The sequence below is a fragment of the Procambarus clarkii genome, chromosome 6 (assembly GCF_040958095.1).
Source record: "Procambarus clarkii isolate CNS0578487 chromosome 6, FALCON_Pclarkii_2.0, whole genome shotgun sequence".
Taxonomy (NCBI): domain Eukaryota; kingdom Metazoa; phylum Arthropoda; class Malacostraca; order Decapoda; family Cambaridae; genus Procambarus; species Procambarus clarkii.
The window spans coordinates 31,637,679-31,662,710 of NC_091155.1; the positions used below are offsets into that span (position 1 = coordinate 31,637,679).

At 47.8% G+C, this 25,032-nt stretch overlaps 1 protein-coding gene across 1 annotated transcript in view; it reads left to right on the top strand.

Moving 5' to 3' along the window:
- Positions 1 to 1,742: 1,742 nt before the first annotated feature.
- LOC138355777 (insulin gene enhancer protein ISL-1-like) overlaps positions 1,743 to 25,032 on the top strand; it is a 330,343-nt gene continuing 307,053 nt past the window's right edge. Inside the window, exon 1 of the mRNA XM_069311302.1 lies at positions 1,743 to 1,870. Coding sequence (XP_069167403.1) covers positions 1,852 to 1,870 — 19 coding nt within the window. The 5' untranslated portion in view covers positions 1,743 to 1,851. The remainder of the gene's footprint in view (positions 1,871 to 25,032) is intronic.

A 25,032-nucleotide genomic window follows, 5' to 3' on the forward strand; every position in this document is an offset into this window, starting at 1 on the left:
ACTTAGTGACCCCAGCCACACTTAGTGACCCCAGCCACACTTAGTGACCCCAGCCACACTTAGTGACCCCAGCCACACTTAGTGACCCCAGCCACACTTAGTGACCCCAGCCACACTTAGTGACCCCAGCTACACTTAGTGACCCCAGCCACACTTAGTGACCCCAGCCACACTTAGTGACCCCCAGTCACACTTGGTGACCCCAGCTACACTTAGTGACCCCAGCCACACTTAGTGACCCCAGCCATACACTTAGTGACCCCAGCCATACACTTAGTGACCCCAGCCATACACTTAGTGACCCCAGCCACACTCAGTGACCCCAGCCACATCACACACACACAAGGAGACAAATATATGTAACAGAAATGTAATCTGATGGACCAGTGAGCCGCCCCCCCCCCTGCCCCTCACCCCCCCCGTGCCCCCTCTCACCCCCCCCCCCCCCCTCCAGGCTACCAGTGCACCAGGTATGATAAATGTAATAAGTTGAGCACAGGAGATGTGAGAGTCTTGGGCTAGGGTGGGGAGCGGTGGTGTGAGAGGAGCGAGGCGGCTGGAGATGGCGGGCGGGCGGCCCGGTGGACATCTTGGGCCGGCCCGGCGCCCGCCGCCCGGCCCGCGCCACACACATGCTTAACCCTATCTTAATATATGCTAATACAAAAACCCAAGAGGCGAGGTTTATATTTTCCAAGACAAAAAAAGAATATGCCAGGGCGAGATTTTTTGTTGTGGTGTTGGGCGAGTTGATGTAGGAGGGGGGGGGGGTGATAAGGAGGGGAGGAGGGGGTCAGGATTGGTGTTGTGGTGGGGCGGCGAGGCTGGGCGGCGGGGGTCGGGAGGGGCGGCGAGGCTGGGCGGCGGGGGTCGGGAGGGGCGGCGAGGCTGGGCGGCGGGGGTCGGGAGGGGCGGCGAGGCTGGGCGGCGGGGGTCAGGAGGGGCGGCGAGGCTGGGCGGTGGGGGTCAGGAGGGGCGGCGAGGCTGGGCGGCGGGGGTCAGGAGGGGCGGCGAGGCTGGGCGGCGGGGGTCGGGAGGGGCGGCGGGGGTCGGGGGGAGGGCGGCGGGGGTTGGGAGGGGCGGCGAGGCTGGGCGGCGGGAGTCAGGAGGGGCGGCGAGGCTGGGCGGCGGGGGTCAGGAGGGGCGGCGAGGCTGGGCGGCGGGGGTCAGGAGGGGCGGCGAGGCTGGGCGGCGGGGGTCGGGAGGGGCGGCGAGGCTGGGCGGCGGGGGTCGGGAGGGGCGGCGGGGGTCAGGAGGGGCGGCGAGGCTGGGCGGCGGGGGTCAGGAAGGGCGGCGAGGCTGGGCGGCGGGGGTCAGGAGGGGCGGCGAGGCTGGGCGGCGGGGTCAGGAGGGGCGGCGAGGCTGGGCGGCGGGGGTCAGGAGGGGCGGCGAGGCTGGGCGGCGGGGGGTCGGGAGAGGCGGCGGGGCTCAGGAGGGGCGCGAGGCTGGGCGGCGGGGGTCGGGAGGGGCGGCGAGGCTGGGCGGCGGGGGTCGGGAGGGGCGGCGGGGGTCGGGAGGGGCGGCGAGGCTGGGCGGCGGGGGTCGGGAGGGGCGGCGGGGGTCGGGAGGGGCGGCGAGGCTGGGCGGCGGGGGTCAGGCTCCGGGGGTGGGGCCCTGGTGGAGGGTGGCCGGGGGTGGCGGCGGTGGGCGTGGCCTGGGCCTGGGGGGCGGGGCGAGGCGCGCCATTGGCTGAGCGTGGCGACCCCCGGCGCGCAGGTCTGGAGGCCAGTGTCGCCCTGCACCCGGTGATGGCAGTATGGAGCCCCGCCTGGCATTCCCTTAACTACATAACTTATACCTGCTGTGTACCTTTACAATTGTCGCGCCAACATTCCGCCCTCCTCTGCCACCATGGCTACGGCCTCTCAAGGTAAGCCTTCACACCCTCCCTCCCCCCCCCCCCTCCTCAACACCTCATCAGCCGGCGCTAAATACTTATAAAGTCACCTGCGTCTGAAAGTATTAAGTAACATTATTAAACGTTGACGCGCGACATGTTGAAGTACAGCGCAGGGTTCCAGGTTCCTGTAGGCGGCGGCGGCGGGTGGCAGGGGCGATGGTCAGGTTACTGGCGGCGGCGGCGGCGGCAGGGTTGACGGCGGTGGCAATGGTTGATGGCGACAACGGAAGGGTTGCAGTCAGTAGCCGGGTTGACTGCGGCAGGGTGGTGGCGGCTGCGACAGGCTGGAAGCGGCTGCGACAGGCTGGAAGCGGCTGCGGCAGGCTGGTGGCGGCTGCGACAGGCTGGAGGCGGCTGCGGCAGGGTGGTGGCGGCTGCGACAGAGTGGAGGCGGCTGCGGCAGGGTTGTGGCGGCTGCGACAGGGTGGAGGCGGCTGCGACAGGGTGGTGGCGGCTGCGGCAGGCTGGTGGCGGCTGTGGCAGGCTGGTGGCGGCTGCGGCAGGGTGATGGCAGCTGTGGCAGGGTGGTGGCGGCTGCGGCAGGGTGGTGGCGGCTGCGGCAGGCTGGTGGCGGCTGCGGCAGGCTGGTGGCGGCTGCGGCAGGGTGGTGGCGGCTGCGGCAGCTGCGGCAGGCTGGTGGCGGCTGCGGCAGACTGGAGGCGGCTGCGGCAGGCTGGTGGCGGCTGCGACAGGCTGGTGGCGGCTGCGGCAGGCTGGTGGCGGCTGCGGCAGGGTGGTGGCGGCTGCGGCAGGCTGGTGGGGGCTGCGGCAGGGTGGTGGCGGCTGCGGCGCCAGTGGCAGGAGACTGGCGTCCTCCCCGCTGCCATCCCTGGCGCCCTGCTGCCGCCGACTTCCCCCTCAGCAGTGGTCAGAGGTGCTAGTGCCGTCAACTGCTGCGGGCCACCACACTCCTGGCGGCGGCGGTGGCGGCTGGGGGCAGGAGTGGCGGCTGAAGTGAGGGGTGGCCGCCCCTTGGATGAATTAATCTAACAGTAATTAGCGCTAATGAAAAGAGGACTGCGGCGTCGGCAGCTGCAGCAGACTCGTGCAGCTTTTAGTCTATTAAAGCTGCACTTGTTGGGCCCCGGTGGTGGTCCCCTCTTGCCCTGGCCATCCCCTCCCTGGCCGCCCTCCACCCTGGCCGCCCTCCACCCTGGCCGCCCTCCACCCTGGCCGCCCTCCACCCTGGCCGCCCTCCACCCTGGCCGCCCTCCACCCTGGCCGCCTTCCACCCTGGCCGCCCTCCACCCTGGCCGCCCTCCACCCTGGCCGCCCTCCACCCTGGCCGCCCTCCACACTGGCCGCCCTCCACCCTGGCCGCCCTCCACACTGGCCGCCCTCCGCCCTGGCCGCCCTCCACCCTGGCCGCCCTCCTCCCTGGCGGCCCTCCGCCCTGGCCGCCCTCCACCCTGGCCGCCCTCCACCCTGGCCGCCCTCCACCCTGGCCGCCCTCCACCCTGGCCGCCCTCCACCCTGGCCGCCCTCCACCCTGGCCGCCCTCCACCCTGGCCGCCCTCCACACTGGCCGCCCTCCACCCTGGCCGCCCTCCACACTGGCCGCCCTCCGCCCTGGCCGCCCTCCACCCTGGCCGCCCTCCGCCCTGGCGGCCCTCCGCCCTGGCCGCCCTCCACCCTGGCCGCCCTCCACCCTGGCCGCCCTCCACCCTGGCCGCCCTCCGCCCTGGCCGCCCTCCACCCTGGCCGCCCTCCGCCCTGGCCGCCCTCCACCCTGGCCGCCCTCCGCCCTGGCCGCCCTCCACCCTGGCCGCCCATCTCCATCACGAAATCTACTATCTACCCGGGCTACTCTCAAATTGGTCTATGCTATGGCCAGTATTCACCTCCACCACCAGAGAAATTAATACACCCCCACCACTACACATAGGCTACACCACCACCACTACACCTAGGCTACACCACCACCACCACTACACCTAGGCTACACCACCATCACTACACCTAGGCTACACCACCACCACCACTACACCTAGGCTACACCACCATCACTACACCTAGGCTACACCACCACCACTACACCTAGGCTACACCACCACCACTACACCTAGGCTACACCACTATTCACAATCATGATAGACAATTGTGCTGACGTTTTGTCAGGCTTCCAGCCACACCCTTCTTCCTCGTTAAATTTTGTTTCTTTTTTACTTACATTTTTAATACCAGATGCAGTATCAGTAGCAAGTATAGTACCAGTACCAGGTGCTATACCAGTACCAGGTGTAGTACCAGTTAGAATGTTCTAGGCGTCGTGGGTTCTATCATACTAAACATAAAAAAAACACCTAAAGTTTCTGGGAGGGAAAAAGATGGCATATTTTCCCCTTGATTCTAACAGATGTCAGTTGCATGCGCAACAGCTATTTATGCTGCTATAAACATTGCAACAAATGAGTGCGCATGTTTATTTGGTCACGTTAAGTGAGAGACAGCTGCTGAGATCAGCTGTCCGCTGAGAGGCAGCTGCTTCCATCTCATTATGGTAGTTGCCTACCATCCACTCGGAGGAACACTTATCAACTGGAGATGGGTTTAGGTAGTGAAGTCTTGTATCTTGGTAACGCGCACACACGTCTGTCAACATCTGTAACACAAGCACCAACATCGACAACACAAGCATCAACAACTGCAACACGTGCGTACCAACAGCTACAACATGCCGCAACACATGTATCAACATTGCAACACAAGCACCGACAGCTGAAACACAAACACCAACACCTGCATTACACGTACCAACATCTGCAACACACGTACCAACATCTGCAACACACGTACCAACATCTACAACACACGTACCATCTGTAACGCACGTACCTACATCTGCAACACAAGCATCAACAGCGTGAAGTTCGTGAGCCATTGTGCCGCCTGCCACCTGCATTCATGTCTTTTTTTTTATCTTTTTTTTTTATCAAGAGCAACAGGTTCAGAAAGGAATTGAGCTTTTGTTTCGCGGCCAATCAATACGTGGCAAGTGCATTGTGCAGCCGTGTTCCCGGGAAGAGCTCGCTCCGGCTGCATTGTGCAACTCGTTCCACTGAAGACAAATTTTACGAGTTCACACTGCATTCCGCGATAATTTCTATCACAATAGTGAGTTGCAACCAATTATTGCTTCCGTGATAACAACGGGAGCGAACTGCCTTGTGTCGTGTTGAGTTTCATGTAAGCTGACAAGATACCGCTTGCAGGATATTGCTTGCACAAGATCGCATGTAGGAGGTCGGTTGCAGGAGATTGCTTGCAAGAGATCGCTTGCAGAGGAGTGCTTGCACGAGATTCTTCCAGGATATAGCTTGTAGATCAGTTGCAGATTTCCTGCAGGAGACCGCTTCTGGGATACTGTTGTTGGATAAAGGTCGCCTCTGTCGTCAGGTTATTAAAACATGAAGAGTCAAGGAGCAGTATGATGCTCATGTAAACAATTTATGACACTGGGTAAACTTTTATGATACTAGTTTAAACCATTATGATACCGGTGTAAATCATTATGATACTGGCGTAAAACAGTATGATACTGCTGCAAATATTATGATACAGGAGTAAATCAATATGACACTGGTGTAAACCATTGCTACTGGTGTAAACAATGATAATGGTGTAAGCCATCATGATACTGATGTAAACTATTATGATTGGTGAAAATAAATTGCACTGATGTAAATCATTGATACTGGTGTAAACCAATATGATACTGGTGTAAACCAAATCGATACTGGTGTAAACCAGTATTATATGGAATAAACTATTATGATGCTGATGTAAACCATTTTGAAACTGGTCTAAACCATTATGACGTATTAACTATTATGAGATGTGAATCAGTATGACGTGTAAACCCATATGACGTGCAAACCATTATGACGTAAACCATTGTGACTGGTGTAAACCTACATGAAACGAGCATAAACCACTATCATACTGGTTCAAACTATTATACTAGTGTAAACCATCTAAACTTGCTTATTGTCCAATGAATACATTAAAGTAATGAGTTGGAAAATTGTTAATTAAATAAAAATATTTAGATCAATATAACTGTAGGAGGGTAATAATGGTGTCAGTAAACTGGGAGAGTGTTCACACTGTTAGTGGTGGTAATTAAAACTGTAAGCGGGTAGCACTGTAAATATTGTCCCATGTAACCAACCTGTTCGCCTCCTGAAGGCACTGTATTTTTGTATACAATTAAATCCATGTGTGAAAAGTGCAGTGGCTTAAGAAAATTAAAGCAGGGGCAATATTATTGACGCTTCCTGGGGGTAGCTTAGGTTTTAACTTACTGCGAAAATCTGTATCGTCCCGATTAGTACGCTTATCGCCCTCAGCACCACCACTTATGTGTAGTGCTCTTAGCACCACCATCACGTATAGTGCCTTTAGCACCACCACCATGTGTAGTGCCCTCAACACCACCATGTGTAGTGCTCTCAACACCACCATGTGTAGTGCCCTCACTACCACCTGTAGCGGGCTCAGCAACACCACGTGTAGCGCCCTCAGCACCACCACTATGTGTAGTGCCCTCAGCACCACCCCATGTGTTGTGCCCTCCCCACCACCAGTAGCGGACTCAGCACCACCACGTGTAGCATCCACAACACCGCTAGGTGTAACACCCTTAGCACCACCACGTGTAGCACCCTCAGCACCACCACGTGTAGCGCCCTCAGCACCACCACGTGTAGCGCCCTCAGCACCACCATGTGTAAACATCCCTGCACCGCCACCATGTACAGCACCCTTACATGTAGCACTCAGCCCCACCACGTGCAACACTTCCGTGTGTAGCATCACTTGCAACACAAGCTCAGGCACTATCGTTGCTTTCGTTGGTCCCATCTGCGCTCTCTTTTCTTGCTGAAGTGATGTCAAGAATTTTGAGGAGAGTGTGGATTTTGCGGGAATATTGTCAGTCGATAATGGCGCGCTGGGAGACTCAAATGTTATTGTTTTCTTTGTACGAAACATGTTATTTACTTGAGAAGAATTTATGGAGATATGTTTAGGCCAACTACATCTATATCGTTACTACTGCCAATACCTAATTCGCCATCTACGCCACCACCTTACACCGTCGTCTTCAGTGAGCCGAAAATCATGGTCTAGACACCTTTTCTATCACGGCTCACATCGCCGCAAGAAACACTGACACCCCACACCACCACCTACATCACCCACTTACATGGGCACCATCCACCCCACTTACATGGGCACCATCCACCCCACTTACATGGGCACCATCCACCCCACTTACATGGGCACCATCCACCCCACGCCACCACCTACAAAGACATCAACGTTGTGCTGTACACTGTCAGTACTCGATCACAACGCAAACCCAAGTCACAATACCGTTGGAGCGTCAGACGTTGCAAGCCAACTTTGACAATCTAATAAATACAAAAGTAATTCTTCCAATAAGCAAATGAAAAGGCAAGCGCTGAGGCAATATGACTATATATCACTTTGTAGAAATGTGAGGAAAAGGAGCTGGGGAATGAGGGAGCGATGCCCAACCCCTTGGACCATTGGTGTGTGTAGTAAGAGGAAGCCTTCCTGACACCACAGTTCTTTGATGCATCCTATTGTACAATATTTGGTGTTGATAAATTTGAGGAACATCGGTAGACAATAATACCAAGACTGAGACGTAAAGGACTTGAAACCCGATCAAACGAGACGAATTTATTTTATTCTTGCAAAACCACTTGCATAATCCTCAAAGGCACGATAATCTTTATTCTGAAACAAATATTTATAAGCCCTTAAGAGGCTTCATATGTGGATCTTATCACTCATTGTGTGCTTAGATTGTTTGGTTCTCACACTCTTAAACCCGGCGTCGCGTGTCTCGCCTACACGCTATGTCCCACTGTTTTTCTTTACTTTGAACATAATTCAGATTCACAAAGGTGTCTCGCTTTTTTTTTTATTCTTTGCCAACCTGTCATCAATTTTTTTTTTCGAAAAACCCTTCAATCTAGCAGTCGTCTTCTTGGTTTATGAATTAAAAGTATTTTACTCACAACTGATTTTGCACGTACTGCGTTCACGTCCCCGCTTGAATCGCATCTCTAGAATTGCTTCATCAAAGTACTGCAAACAAAAAAAAAAAAATCTGACAGCCTAACTACCTAACCTAACAAACGTTAGGCCTAACTATTCAACACATTTTAGTATATAATAATATTATCTTATATTTGAGGCAATACTAATGTTGAATCCCACAGTACATTAAAATGGGTGAATGCGTCATTGGGTTTGGCCTGGACGAGCCTGAGGACAGGTAGGTTCACTGTGACTCTTAATAGAAATAATTGTCAACGGCTTTACCTAACCTAGGCCCAACTGCATAAAACTATAATATATAATAATATATATTTGAAAAATTCGTATTTTTATTTTCGTTACACATTAGGCTACGATAAAATTTGAAAAAAAAAAATGGTATATATTTGAAAAATTCGTATTTTTATTTTCGTTTCACATTAGGCTACGATAAAATTAACGTAAGTGGCTTCCGGACGGTTGCAACTCGCCTGGCCTGATCATTGTTTGGTATACCTTGCCAGCTTTTAAAATCGCACCTTAGATTGCTGTTGGAATTAATTACGTTGTATAACCATAGTGGTATGTTGCCTACACCGCCTCTTTCATGCCACCTACACCGCCACCTTCGTCACTACCTACACCTTCACCGCGACCCACTCTAGTGCCACCTACACTGCCATTCAGACCGCTGCCATCTACTCCGCCACTACTCTTCTACCCACACCGCTACCATCTACACAGCTTACACTTCCACCCACACTGCTGACGCCGCCACCATCTCCACCACTTACACCAACACCACCACTAACACCTACACCCCTATACACTCCGCCACCTTCACCGTGTTAACAGCTGTAGCGACACTGGATGCTTCACACCCAGTGAGACTTTCCACCTTGTCTAGTATTTCACTTAACTTGTGTTGGGAGAGAAGGGAAGCGAGGGATACCTCGCTTCCCTTTCCCCACTCCCCTTTCACACACACTCTCTCTCTCTCTCTCTCTCTCTCTCTCTCTCTCTCTCTCTCTCTCTCTCTCTCTCTCTCTCTCTCTCTCTCTCTCTCTCTCTCTCTCTCTCTCTCTCTCTCTCTCTGTCTCTCTCTCTCTCTCTCTCTCTCTCTCTCTCTCTCTCTCTGTCTCTCTCTGTCTCTCTCCTTCTCTCTCCTTCTCTCTCTCTCTCTCTCTCTCTCTCTCTCTCTCTCTCTCTCTCTCTCTCTCTCTCTCTCTCTCTCTCTCTCTCTCTCTCTCTCTCTCTCTCTCTCTCTCTCTCTCTCTCTCTCGTTAAAGTAGTTGTAATATTTTCATTATTTTAAGAGTAATAATATAATTCATATAATTTATTATTATAATTATTATCATTATTAGTGTAATTATTATCATTATTAGTATAATTATTATGATTATTAGTAAAATTATTATCAATATTAATATAATTATATATATTATTATTATTTTGTTTATTATTATTATCATTATTATTATTATTATTATTATTTGTAATAATTGTAGTAATAATGTTAGTTTACCATCATAATGGTATGATGATTGACTGGCTACTATTAAGTGTCCTGAACCATTCATTTACAAGATGTGTCAATTATTTAATTAAGTGCCTACGTTTTGGGTGCCAGCTTGGTGCCAACACGGGCTCCACAGTTTAGCCTGTTGCTTGATGTCTGAAACGCACAAACTCTTGTAGTTACGTCGAGGGAAACATGCCAGTTTCCTGAAACATTTACCATATATTTTTTTTTAATATATTTGGTTCAAATGTTTACTGAAGGACTGAGTCTCGTTAATCTCTACACGTAATTAATAGGATCTGTGGATCCTATTAATCAATGGTCCCTATTAATCGGTGGATCGTATTAATCAAAGGATCATGTTATTCATTGGATCGTGTTAATTAGTGGGCCGTATTAATTAGTGGATCGTATGAATCAGTGGATCGTATTAATTAGTGGATCATATTTATCAGTGGATCACATTATCAGTAGAGTGTATTATTCAGTGGCTCGTATTAGTCAGTAGGTCATATTAATCAATGGATTGCATTTATTAGTGAATCGTATTAATCAGTGGATCGTTTTAATCAGTGGACAATATTTATAAGTTACTCGTAATAATTAGTGGATCGCATTAATATGTGGGTCATATTAATCGGCAGATCATTAGGATGGTCCATTTAATGTCTCCGTGAAAATAAGAGGGAAAATAATAAAAAGAATAAGAAATATTTGTATATAATTATTATGATATATCTATACTTGTTAGCTTATCTGTAACTGTAATCATATCTCTCTGCGACTTTACTGTACTTTTAGTTAGAAAATATAATTTTAATTTAAGAACTTAGATTAATACATTGTGAGGCTATTCTAAGTCATTCTTCCTCTAAATCTTTCCTCCTTTCTGTAAGTAATATCTACTTTCTAAATCTTTCTTTCTCTGTGTAAATCATTCTCTGTAAATCTTACCACTACTATATCAAGCCTCGTCTAAATTTTTCCATCCAAATTTGTTCTCCTTTACTAATGTTTCCTATTATTTAATATTGGTGTCCTTCATAAATATTTCCTCTTCTAAATCTTTCCTCCTGTGCAAATATTTCCTCCCGTCTAACCTTTGAGTCCTTTCTAAACTTGTCCTCCTGTCTAAATCTTTCCTCTTGTCAGAATGCCGTATCGCTCATCTATAAGCCTCGCTGGTCGGCCGCACGGAAAGAAAATCACTTTTCCCTTTTGTTCTCTTCGGGTTTAGTGTTGTTCCCCGGGCAATCGTGGTTATGGATCTCTCGCGTATATTCCCCGACATGTGTCTGGTTGTGTGTGTGCCTGTCTGTTTGTGTGTGCGTGTTTCCCTCGACACGGTGTGCGTGTGTCCACAGTAGGTCTAGCTGTGACAGAACCAACAATAACAAATCACCGTAAACAGTGATTTCATCGGTAATATTAACACCAAAAATATGAACATACAGAAAACCGTCATCCAGAACCACACAAAAGAGCAAATATTATACCGAACAATATTATGAGGAACCACGACAACCACACACTAGCACATACATTACAACGAATAATATTATGAGGAACGACAATAACCAAACCAAAGAATACGTATTGTAACGAACAAACGAACAATATTATGAGGAACCACGTCATGAGTTTACAAAATGCGAGTTTACAAAATTGGGGGGGGGGATGATGAACATTTTTGGATAACTTCAACGCTCATTTTAATGGTTAATATCTAGGGGTCACAATATCTACGTTTTAAATCAAATTATATTTTTGTTGTCATATTTTAATAAAATATTAAATTATATTTGAGGTGGCAGAGGAAAATATTAGAGCGCTTAGCCTAGTTGTCTCATCTGTGAGACTAATAAGTCTCTTGAATACATATAATAGGATTGAGAATAATATGTATATATTTTATTTCTGTTAAAAAAATATCAAAGAAATATGAAGGAAGACAAAAAAATTGGATATAATTAAATGTTTAATCTTCAATAAAAATGCCATGTAGAAATATTGTTCTGGTGTTTGTGCACATAACGTGATGTGACGTGTACTCTGCCAACACTGACGAATGAGTACTTGTACTCTTACCCAGTAAAGATGAGGGATGAAGTATAAGCCCTCACGTTCATTCCCAGCGTTACAGGAGCCGTTACCTGAGGTTGCCACCCTCCCGGCTCAACCGTCTCTGTACTGGGCGGCCGCCTAGGCACCTTAACACTTCAACTGCGGGCCGCTCCAAGCAACAGCCTGGTGGACCAAACTCTCACAAGTCAAGCCTGGCCTCGGGCCGGGCTTGGGGAGTAGAAGAACTCCCAGAACCCCATCAACCAGGTATCAACCAGGTAACTTGGTGTTGTTGCTGCATGCTTCCGTCGACATGTTGTATATTTGAGGAAGTAGAGAAAAGTATAGTTAATAAATGATAAATCCAAATAGCTGCATAAATGGTGGAACAAAACAGGCATTATATTAAAATATATTCTAGCCTATGAGCACAAAGTTATCAGTTTAAAATTTTAAACAATATATAGATTTTTTTACATACAAAAGTAAATGGGCGCAAGAAGCAGGTGAATGAAAACTTGTAAAAGGACAAAAACTTCTCCCCCAAGAATGTAAGTGTTGGTGCATGTTAAAATCAATATATCTATCTATCTATATTTTATAAAATATTGGACAATCATACGGAATGTGTGAAAAAGTTATTTTTTCGTTAAACTACTCATAAGCCTGCCTGACCTGTTGCTTGAAGCACCATCAGCAAGGAGAAGTTGCTGCTACTCTACGATGGGTAAACAGTTGGCTTGTGGCGCGTTAACGACTTTAATGGCGGCCCGCAGACGGGCGTGGGTCGGCCTAGAACCCAGCCGTTGACTTGGTGCGTGTCCAGTCCCAGACAAGGCAGAGTTGTTTTTTATTATTATTTATTGTATATGGTTATACGTTTACATGATCTAAATCAGTTATATTTATAAATCCCAGATTATTTATAGTTAGTATAATTTCCTGTGAAGCATCGTAGCCTCGCTTATGATAGGCTACCGTACATTGTGAACCCCAAATGTTATGTCGTATTCTTCTTCATAAACTGGGGACTGTTAGCGATCAATATTTTTCTGCTTTGTTTACTGCATTGTGACCCCCCATTGTGTTCTCGTCTTTATCTTTAATACAAGTAATACAACATTTTCTTAAATGTTTATAAAACGTTGAGACGTATACTTTGTTCTTTGTACTATTCATAACCAACGAGGGAAGCCTAAGAATAATTTTATACGCATGTTTAATATTGTTCACAGCGGAAACCATGATAAACATAGGGCTAGACTAGATAAAGTGTTATACATAGACCTTGGTTAGGTATGGTTAGGTTAGCCTATGTTAGCTTAGGTGACCTTTTAGTAAATGAACAATATATACTGATTATTATAATATGTAAAATTTGTATTTAACATGACTAGTAAATTATCATACGTATTGCGTCCAATATACAATTCTCAAACTCATCTGTGATGCAAGACAAATTTTAAATAATGTGCATTGGTTGATATTTGAACTTTGGAAGATGTGGAAGGGCAAGTACTCTGGGGACTCTGGTGGCGGGCATTTGGCGATAGTTAGGTTTTGTTTGATGTTGTATTGTGTTAGGACAGTGAGGCGATTCGGAGAGACGTGTGATATAGTAGTCAGCGGTTGGTTAGTTTCTGTGGGATGTGTGTAGTGACGGTGCTGACGTTTGGTCTTTCTACCAACCCGTCCTTTCACTCAGTGCACTGGATTTTGACGTCAAAATCTCCCACGAATAAATAAAAGGGAACTATAAATTGTAGTGACTAAAAGAAAATCATTTTTTCAATGCGTGGTCGATAAGTTAGATTACGTTCAATCCGAGCGATATAGTACACCATTAGGCAACATTGTAAATTAATTTTGTCAATAAAGATGTTAATAATAATATATATTTTCTGTCCGTTGTGGAAACTCGAGAGGACGGGCTGGTTGAACAGGGTGAACAAGACTACCAAATTGAGTGACTGGACACTCGCAAAATTGTAAGCAAGGTTGGTTAGACGTCTAATTAAATGGATGTAGAACTCGATGAACACTTCAACAGGTAGTGGAACGGCAACCCGGTCTTGCAAATTCGTAAAGTCAATATTGACTTATTAACTACGTGCATAGGTGATATACTAAACATAATAGATACCCTTAAAAAGATTCATAGAAAACACCGACCTTACCTAACCTTGTTAGTATCTTAAGATAAGCATCTTATTGCTTCGTAATTACAATTATTACTTAACCTATACCTATTATAGGTTAGGTAATAATTGTAATTACGAAGCAATAAGATGCTTATCTTAAGATATTAAGTAGGTTAGGTAAGGTCGGTGTTTTCTATGAAGCTTTTCAAGGGAAACTATTATGTTAAGTATGTCACCTATGCACATATTTAATAAGTCAATATTGGCTTATTAAATTTGCGAGAACGGGTTGGGAACGTACACGTGGTCGATCGAGTACGTAGCTAACTAATACAACACACGCATCAATGAACAAATGGTTAATTGAAAGTATAGTCGAACACAGAGTTAAACGAGAGCATAGTTGATCGTACAGACGGTTAACCGAACACCAAGGTGGTAGAACGGGCGTGTATTGGGTCGGAAACTAGAAAATCAGGCACGATGAATCAGGAACGATGGCAACTGTAGCGAGGGGTGTGGGGAAGGGGGCGGAGGGTGAAGAGATGTGAGAACGGGGCGGAGGGTGGAGAGATGGGAGAAGGGGGCGGAAGGTGGTAGGGAACAGTAGCTGGAGAGATGGGGAGAGGTAGACAATGACGGATGTTAAGATGAGAACAAAGAAATAGGGGAACAAGTAAGAGGAGTTGAGATGCGGAGAGGGAAACGAGAAGGCGTGGCAAGGGAGGAGAGGAAGAGTAGAAAGGAAGAAGGGTAATGAATAGGGGCAAAGAAAGGAACTCACGGTTAGAAAAACGGTTTTTATAGCGTGCTCGGTGGACTGTTTGCTATGTTGGCTGAGAGTGTTATATCTCTCCTGTGTCTATAGGCACCACCACCGTCACACATTGAAAACAGCTCCAAAACTCCTTCACTTATCGCTTAAGATTTGATTTGGTGTTAGGCTTAAGGGTTTATCAACCGTGAGAAGAAGGTTAAGACCACCATAATAGTTTACTGAGCAATCAGTAAGTATATATCTTCGTCCTGAGCACATTACAGGACTAAAGTGAGCTCTTGAGTGTACTGTATATGCACCGAGAAGCGGAGTGTTCCTCCGGGGGATTCTATCGCTTGTGTCCGCCATTGTAGTCTTTCGTAATTGAGATCCATTCTAAACAATTCTGACTGTTCCCTCAATCCGCCGCAAAAAAGCTCCTTACAGTGTGTGGCTCAGTTGTTGTGCTTATAATCTTCTGAAACTGAATGTGTCTCTTAATCCTGATAAAACTGTTCACTATATTCCCCTTTGGAAAGATGTGCAGGTCTCGTTGCTTTATACCCCCAGTGTCAAACAAATGTATAACACTGAAACTATGAGATGTATAACATTAGAAGCTATTGACAGTCATCTTCAAAATCTCAAACCGACTGAATCCTATGCTTTTACTGATGGCTCTGTGCAGTTAGGCACTGGTAGAGCAGGTTGTGCATGTGCAGTAAATAAAAGGAATGAAATGATCATGTCTAGTATACAGAGACTGAACAACTGGGCAAGCACGACACAGATTGAGCTATTGGGTATTTATCTAGCCACTGAATACCTTAAGCCCAATGGTCGTGGAGTGATATTTTGTGACTCTAAAAGTGCCCTGCAGTCCTTAAATAACCCATCACAATGTATGTCGGAAGTAGCTTGTAATATTAAATGGAATGTAATTTTTGCCAATGATAATAACTCTTGTATAAAATTTGTGTGGATCCCATCCCATGTTGTAGTTGGAAAACATGACTTTGTAGATCGATTGGCCAATGAGGCTTGCAGGAAAGAAAACACTGATTATGACTTTGGACTATCTAATGCAATTATTCGAAATATATAAATTAAAGAAATTAATTCAGATTTAGAAGAACTAAGAAATGCTCAGAGACCTGAAAGCTGCAATATTAAAAGGTATGACAAGTTTTGTAATAGCAGGTATTTGTATGGTCAGCACAGTAACCGGACCAGGCAATGTGATGTAGTGATTGCGGTAATTCGCCTTGGCTATAGGCCCATCTGGCAGTTTAGTGAGGCTGAGCCACTACCAGAATATTCAGATTGCAAACTCTGTGATAAACCTTTAATGCATTAACTAGAACACTATATTGTTGAATGTGAAACAGTAAAGGACTTTAGACCTCCCGGCCTATTGTACCACCAACTGTGTAACTATTTCATTGACTCAGGTGTTCTGGACGACATCTTAACAATATATCCAAAATTTGCTTGTCCATTTTAAAGAATGAAGAACAATTTTATTTATATTACTTCTAAGCAGCATCACTTATGAACCCATCCCTGCCCTTGTGTGGCAGTACACAATAGAAAGTTGTTTTTACATATTCATGCATTAAAACATTGATTGTAACCATGATATATATGTGCTTCAGCCTACAGTTTAGACCTATTGTCTTATGTATGACCCTCTGTCCTGCGTGACAGTGAATACCAGCATTATCCTCTCTTTAATAAGACTTAATTTAAATTCTCATATTAGGCAAAATTATTGACAAAATTAATTTTGTCAATAATTGCTTGAAATAAAATGTTTGGGTTAATAATAATAATAAGTAATCTTTCGTATATATATCACTACCATCACTGTCGCCTGGCGACAGGAATTCTCATCCTACGCTAATTTTTGTTTACTTAATTACTTTCTAATGCTCGCTGTTAACATCGATAACTTGTTACAATTAAAAAAATTACCTGATTACACAGTTCAAATTGAGAATTCTTTTTTTGAATATATTTTCCAACTGGAAAATTAGTCTGTTAATAATTTGTCTAATATTACTTAGCTTAGGCTAAGTAATATGTGGCATTACTTTTAGCATACTTTTGACAAATTTGTATAATGCTAAAGATTTATATGTTTAAGTTGTACTTTTAACAAGGCACGGTTAAGTTTTAGGATACTTTCACTTTCCTAACAAAGCTCAACCCGGCCTCTTACAAAGTACGTCACTTTTCGCTCGTTTGCGCTACGGCCAGATATCGACGTAATTCAAAATGGAAATTTATTTTCCAATTAAGTTTGGGAATTTTATTTTCCAAAACAGCAAGTTAAGGGTCCTCTGGTAGGTTAGGAGGACAGGAAGTTCTCCTAAGGTTTCAAAACGTCATGAAAACCTATAATTGAAAGTTTCCTCTCCTAACCTAGACTAAGCCAGAGGACCCAAAACAGAAAACGGGACAGTACGTCACTTTCGTGAGCCGATTTCATTTTGAATTACGTCGATTTTTAGACTGAGTGCGCATACGATCGAAAAGCAAAGTAATTTGTAAGAGGACGAATTGTGTTGGCTAAATTTGAAATTTGTTATTTAGACGAATTCGTTATTGAAATGTTTCGGTGGCCGTTAAAGCCGTCTTTCGTCATTTATTGAACACTCTCTGTATAACATTATGACTTGTTGTCATACGCTGACACCTCGACTGACAGTGTGGGTTTGTTGTCATGTGATGACACCCAGACTTACATTGTTGGTTTTGCTGACATACGCTGATTCTTCAACTTAAAGTATGCGGGTTTGCTGTCATACGCTGACACCTCGACTGACATTGTGGGTTTTGCTGTTATGTGATGAAACCTAGACTTACATTGCTGGCTTCGTGATGACGCTAACATTACTGTATATGTTAACACTGGCGTTATTGCCATTTGCAGACATTGGTGTTATTGTCATGTTCTGACACTGACGTTATTGTCATGTGCTATCTTGAGGTTATCTTGTCATGTGCGAACACTGGCTTTATTATTATTTGCTGACACTGGCGTTATTGTCATATGCTGACACTAGTATTATTATCAAGTGCTGTCATGTGCCATGTGCTGACACTAGAATTATTGTCAGGTGCTGACATTGGCGTTATTGTGAGCTACATATCAACATGTATTTAGTAAACTTCGAAAAACAATGTAAGTTCTTTCTTGATAATCAGCGCAAACTAAATTGGTTCCTTTAGTTCTGCTGATAAAGAATTGATCTAATCAGTTATCTATAAACAAATATTGGTATTTATTTTGACTTTGCTGTTAATTTAATTATTGTGACATTGTGGAGTTGATATTTTTAGCTTTGATATTAGATGGTGTGTGTGTGTACTCAACTAATTGTGCTTGCGGGGGTTGAGCTTTGTCTCTTTGGTCCCGCCTCTCAACTGTCATTCAAGTGGTGTACAGATTCCTGAGCCTACTGGGTTCTATCATATCTACATTTGAAACTGTGTATCAAGTCAGCCTCCACCACATCACTTCCTAGAGCATTCCATTTATTAACTACTCTGACACTGAAAAAATTATTTCTAACATCTCTGTGGCTCATCTGGGTACTAAGTTTCCACCTGTGTCCCCTTGTTCGTGTCCCACCCGTGCTGAAGAGTTTGTCTTTGTCAACTCTGTCAATTCCCCTGAGAATTTTGTAGGTGGTTATCATGTCTCCCCTTACTCTTCTGTTTTCCAGGGACGTGAGGTTCAGCTCCTTTAGCCTTTCCTCGTAGCTCATTCCTCTCAGATCCGGGACGAGCCTGGTGGCATACCGCTGAATCGTCTCTAACTTTGTCTTGTGTTTAACTAGGGTGTGTGTGCGCGCGTTTGTGGGTGTGTGGAGTATCAATCACCTATCCTGCATGTTCACTACACATCCACTGAAGAAGTGCCACCATACATCACCTAAGGCTCGCCTGCGTTTCTAACTTCCGCCCCTGCCCTTTGGGCCTTACGCTGGACAACTTTGCTTAACCGTAGTCCATTGTATCTGTTAGCGCAAGTTTTGTCCTCCCCGCTCCGCGCTCTTAGTTCTGGGACCAATACTTATAGCACTCCTTTGGGCTTACGACTACTGGATTTTCCACTAAAACGCAATAGTCTAGTGTTGCTTTAACAAAGTCTGTGTGTATCACGCGCTGGAAGGTTTCCTTCTCCAGTTTACAGGAGGTTTCCATGTCCCTCAGTGTAAACTTGAACCCCCCGTCCGTCAGGGAAAACCTGAGCTTCCATCGTCAGTGTGAATCATAACCCCCGTCCCTCAGTGTAAACCTGAATCCCCGGCCCTCAGTGTAAACCTGAACCCCCGTCCCTCAGTGTAAACCTGAACCCCCGTCCCTCAGTGTAATCCTGAACCCCCGTCCCTCAGTATAAACGTGAACCACCGTCCCTCAGTGTAAACCTGAAACCCCCGTCCCTCAGTGTAAACTTGAACCCCCCTCCCTCAGTGTAAACCTGAACCCCCCGTCCCTCAGTGTAAACTTGAACCCCCCGTCCCTCAGTGTAAACCTGAACCCCCGTCCCTCAGTGTAAACCTGAACCCCCGTCCCTCAGTGTAATCCTGAACCCCCGTCCCTCAGTATAAACCTGAACCACCGTCCCTCAGTGTAAACCTGAAACCCCCGTCCCTCAGTGTAAACTTGAACCCCCCTCCCTCAGTGTAAACCTGAAACCCCCGTCCCTCAGTGTAAATCTGAACCCCTTGTCCCTCAGTGTAAACATAAACCCCCGTCCCTCAGTGTAAACCTGAACCCCGTCCCTCAGTGTAAACCTGAACCCCCGTCCCTCAGTGTAAACCTGAACCCCCCGTCCCTCAGTGTAAACCTGAACCCCCCGTCCCTCAGTGTAAACCTGAACCCCCCGTCCCTCAATGTAAACCTGAATCCCCCGTCCCTAAGTGTAAACCTGAACCCCCCGTCCCTAAGTGTAAACCTGAGCCCCCCGTCCCTCAGTGTAAACCTGAACCCCCCGTCCCTCAGTGTAAACTTGAACCCCCCGTCCCTCAGTGTAAACCTGAACCCCCGTCCCTCAGTGTAAACCTGAACCACCCGTCCCTCAGTGTAAACCTAAACCACCCGTCCCTCAGTGTAAACCTGAACCCCGTCCCTCAGTGTAAACCTGAACCCCCGTCCCTCAGTGTAAACCTGAACCCCGTCCCTCAGTGTAAACCTGAACCCCCGTCCCTCAGTGTTACCCTGAACCCCCCGTCCCTCAGTGTAAACCTGAACCCCCGTCCCTCAGTGTTACCCTGAACCCCCCGTCCCTCAGTGTAAACCTGAACCCCCGTCCCTCAGTGTAAACCTGAACCCCCGGCCCTCAGTGTAAACCTGAACCCCCGGCCCTCAGTGTAAACCTGAAACCCCCGTCCCTCAGTGTAAACCTGAAACCCCCGTCCCTCAGTGTAAACCTAAACCCCCGTCCCTCAGTGTAAACCTGAACCCCCGGCCCTCAGTGTAAACCTGAACCCTCGGCCCTCAGTGTAAACCTGAACCCCCGTCCCTCAGTGTAAACCTGAACCCCCCGTCCCTCAGTGTAAAAAGCAGACAAAAAACACTTCACAGCCCAATCGCAGCCCCAAAAAGTAAAAAGTAGCGCAATCACTTTCCATAAAAGTGTGTAGAGCATTAATAGATGGTTTCATGACATTAGAAACCTTGCGGATACAAGGAGAAAAAGTTCAGTAATTGGTTCGAACACGCGCAGGCGCACGCACACGCACGCACGCACGCACGCACGCACGCACGCACGCACGCACGCACGCACGCACGCACGCACGCACACACACACACACACACACACACACACACACACACACACACACACGCATGCACGCACGCACGCACGCACGCACGCTGCACTCAATCTCATATATCACACACGCTTGCGCACAAGTTCGGCAGCTCTCGGGGAGCGAGTTCGATTCCCGGCCGAGGCAGAAATAAATAAGCCGTTTCTTTCACCTGACGCCCCTGTTAACCCTAGCAGTCTGTAGGTACCTGGGGAGTTAAACAGTTGCTAGGAGCTGCATCCTGGGGATGTGTGTGTGTGTACTCACCTAGTTGTGCTTGCGGGGGTTGAGCTCTGGCTCTTTGGTCCCGCTTCTCAGCTGTCAATCATCTAATGTACAATTTCGGTGGTTAAAACGACATGCACCGGACATGTACATCACCATGAAGTCAGCTCTCGTTCCCAAGCTGTAGAGACTGGCCGCAGTGGAGGAAAGTCGGGGCTTAGGAGCTAACGGTTGGATCTAAAAATTCATTTGAGATGAATATATTTTTAAGAGAGTACCTAGACCCGACCTCTCAAACGTCTCCATGGCATATAAGAGCTAAGAACGGGGACCTCCTCCGCCCCCCTTTTCTAAAACACTGATTTATGTGCTTTAAATGGTCGAGCAAATGATACGTAACACGACAAATTAGAGGTCAATAGGTTTATCGTCGTTTCGAGTCGTTATGAATGCTAATGAGAGCAGTAAACGCTGCCTGGGTGGCGAGGGACGAGGGGTCGCCTCATTTGGCGCGGGAACTGTGGTGGTAACACTGAGGCCTGGGGCCACACTGTTTCCTGGGGTGGTGGTGGTGGTAACACTGATCCTGGGGCCACACTGTTGCCTGGGGAGGTGGTGGTGGTAACACTGATCCTTGGGCCACACTGTTGCCTGGGGAGGTGGTGGTGGTAACACTGATCCTGGGGCCACACTGTTGCCTGGGGAGGAGGTGGTGGTAACACTGATCCTGGGGTCACACTGTTGCCTGGGAAGGTGGTGGTGGTAACACTGATCCTGGGGCCACACTGTTGCCTAGGGAGGTGGTGGTGGTAACACTGATCCTGGGGCCACACTGTTGCCTGGGGAGGTGGTGGTGGTAACACTGATCCTTGGGCCACACTGTTGCCTGGGGAGGTGGTGGTGGTAATACTGGCCCTGGGGCCACACTGTTGCCTGGGGAGGTGGTGGTGGTAATACTGGCCCTGGGGCCACACTGTTGCCTGGGGAGGTGGTGGTGGTAATACTGGCCCTGGGGCCACACTGTTGCCTGGGGAGGTGGTGGTGGTGGTAACACTGAGCCTGGGGCCACACTGTTGCCTGGGGAGGTGGTGGTGGTAACACTGATCCTGGGGCCACACTGTTGCCTGGGGTGGTGGTGGTGGTAATACTGGCCCTGGGGCCACACTGTTGCCTGGGGAGGTGGTGGTGGTGGTAACACTGAGCCTGGGGCCACACTGTTGCCTGGGGAGGTGGTGGTGGTAATACTGGCCCTGGGGCCACACTGTTGCCTGGGGAGGTGGTGGTGGTGGTAACACTGAGCCTGGGGCCACACTGTTGCCTGGGGAGGTGGTGGTGGTAACACTGATCCTGGGGCCACACTGTTGCCTGGGGAGGTGGTGGTGGTAACACTGATCCTTGGGCCACACTGTTGCCTGGGGAGGTGGTGGTGGTGGTGGTAACACTGACCCTGGGGCCACACTGTTTCCTGGGGGAGAAGTGGGTGAGAGTGAGTGAGTGTACTCACCTATGTGTGCTTCCAGAGCTCGCGTTCAATCTCCCTGGCCCCACCTCTCGGCCGCCAGCCACCTGTTGCTACTGAAGATGCCGAGTCACAAGAACGTGGCGGAAGATACGATATCCGCACCTCGCGTCCGAAAAATGAAGAAACGTTGACGTGTTGGTCCGTACTGGACAATGGTCCCGGACAGACCGAAACGATGTCGTGTCTCCATTTTCTGGTGTGTGGTGTGGATATCATGCTGCTGGTGCTCCAGGCCTTGAACTATGTACAGAGTTTGTGTCAACTACATTCCGGCAAGAACTACATTATTACATTTGAAAGCTATTTGTAATCCGAATGTGTGATTTGTTACATCAGCGAGTTTTCTAGTTTCCAACCACGTCTATTCCTCTTTCCCCTTTATTAATGCCTCGGAGATAATTGAATGTTGTAATCATGGCTTTGTTTTGGGCTTTAGGTCTATCAAGAGCAGGAGCACCACCACATGACCCTAATGACCAACCACCAAGAATGCTTTACGCTTAACAAGTCTTGAGGGTTAAACTTTTATTGCATATATATATATTGCATACACCAATAAGCGGAGCTCACCTCCTGGTTTGTATAGTCCTTGTGTATTAGGGTGTCGTTCCCTCCAGCCTTAGTAGCGCATTCATCTAAGCTCAGGAGGTAGTAAGATACCTTTGAATTTTCACTAGATTTGATCTTCGGTATTTTTGGTGGGTAGGCCCGGTGGGGCAGAACACACCAGTACTGGTGTACCGTCGGTGGTGTGGGACGGCCTGAGAGGCTCCTGGCATAGCTGCATGGATGCTCGTCACTTTGGTATATGCTACTGATGATATGATGCTAATATGTTAATGGGATTGATTCTCAGAGATGTGATGGGCACTGCATCATTGTGACTAGTGCGAACAAGCTTGAATAGTCCCCAAGCTAATATGCAACTGAAAACTCTATATCCCAGAAGGATTCGAACCCAGACAGCCAGGAGTCTGGCTGTTATGCCCGAATGACCGAAAATGGACGTAATTTGAAAATGAAAAAAAATGAAAATAAATTTCGGATTTTGTTTTTTCCAAAACAGCAAGTTAAGGATCCTCTGGTAGGTTAGGAGGACAGGAAGTCCCCCTAAAGATTCAAAAGGTCATGAAAAACATTAATTGAAAGTTTCCGCCTAACCAAGTAAGCCAGAGGACTCGAACAGAAAACGGGACAGTACGTCACTTTCGTGAGCCGATTTCATTACAAATTGTCCATTTTTGGCCATAGCGCGCATACAGGCGAAAAGCGACGTTATTTTATGAGGACGGAGTGCATTATCTGTTTCATTTGTTTGTAACTTTGATGTTATTTTGTGTCAAGTGACTTTATATTTCTCAGTCAATATACTTAGACTTTTGCCAACTCCTTTGTGACTGAAATGTTTTCGTCGATTGCTGTGAAATTGCCAGTCTTTGAGGACTTAGTTTTTGAGTGAGACCCAGAGGTTTCTAAGCCTCTATGTGGGGGTGTTGGCAGCTAGTGTATTGATCTTTGAATAATAATGGCCATGGCATACTGGCTTCTTCCGCTACGGTGTCTCAGTCCTTTCACTCCAGTGGGTTTTAAGCTGTGGCTACAGTAACTATTACACCTACGGTGTAATAGTTAGACCGTAGTTAAAAAACAGTAACTATTACACCTACGGTGTAATAGTTACTGTTTACTAATATTACTCTGTCACGCCTATATAACACCGTCAGCGTCACGCTTACATAACGTGTTCTGCGTCACGCTTACACAGCGTGTTCAGCGTCACGCTTACACACCGTGTTCAGCGTCACGCTTACACAGCGTGTTCAGCGTCACGCTTAAACAACGTGTTCAGCGTCACGCCTACACAAGGTGCTCAGCGTCACGCCTACACAACGTGTTCAGCGTCACGCTTACACAACGTGTTCAGCGTCACGCTTACACAACGTGTTCAGCGTCACGCTTACACAACGTGTTCAGCGTCACGCTTACACAACGTGTTCAGCGTCACACCTACACAACACTGTCAGCGTCACACCTACACAACACCGTCAGCGTCACACCTACACAACACTCAGCGTCACACCCAGACAACACCGTCAGCGTCACACCTACACAACACTGTCAGCGTCACACCTACACAACACTGTCAGCGTCACACCTACACAACACTGTCAGCGTCACACCTACACAACACTGTCAGCGTCACACCCAGACAACACCGTCAGCGTCACACCTACACAACACTGTCAGCGTCACACCTACACAACACTGTCAGCGTCACACCTACACAACACTGTCAGCGTCACACCCAGACAACACCGTCAGCGTCACACCTACACAACACTGTCAGCGTCACACCTACACAAAACTGTCAGCGTCACACCTACACAACACTGTCAGCATCACACCCAGACAACACCGTCAGCGTCACACCTACACAACACTGTCAGCGTCACACCTACACAACACTGTCAGCGTCACACCCAGACAACACCGTCAGCGTCACACCCAGACAACACCGTCAGCGTCACACCCAGACAACACCGTCAGCGTCACACCTACACAACACTGTCAGCGTCACACCTACACAACACTGTCAGCGTCACACCCAGACAACACCGTCAGCGTCACACCTACACAACACTGTCAGCGTCACACCTACACAACACTGCCAGCGTCACACCTACACAACACCGTCAGCGTCACACCTACACAACACTGTCAGCGTCACACCCAGACAACACCGTCAGCGTCACACCTACACAACACTGTCAGCGTCACACCTACACAACACTGTCAGCGTCACACCTACACAACACCGTCAGCGTCACACCCAGACAACACCGTCAGCGTCACACCTACACAACACCGTCAGCGTCACACCCAGACAACACCGTCAGCGTCACACCTACACAACACTGTCAGCGTCACACCTACACAAAACTGTCAGCGTCACACCTACACAACACCGTCAGCGTCACACCCAGACAACACCGTCAGCGTCACA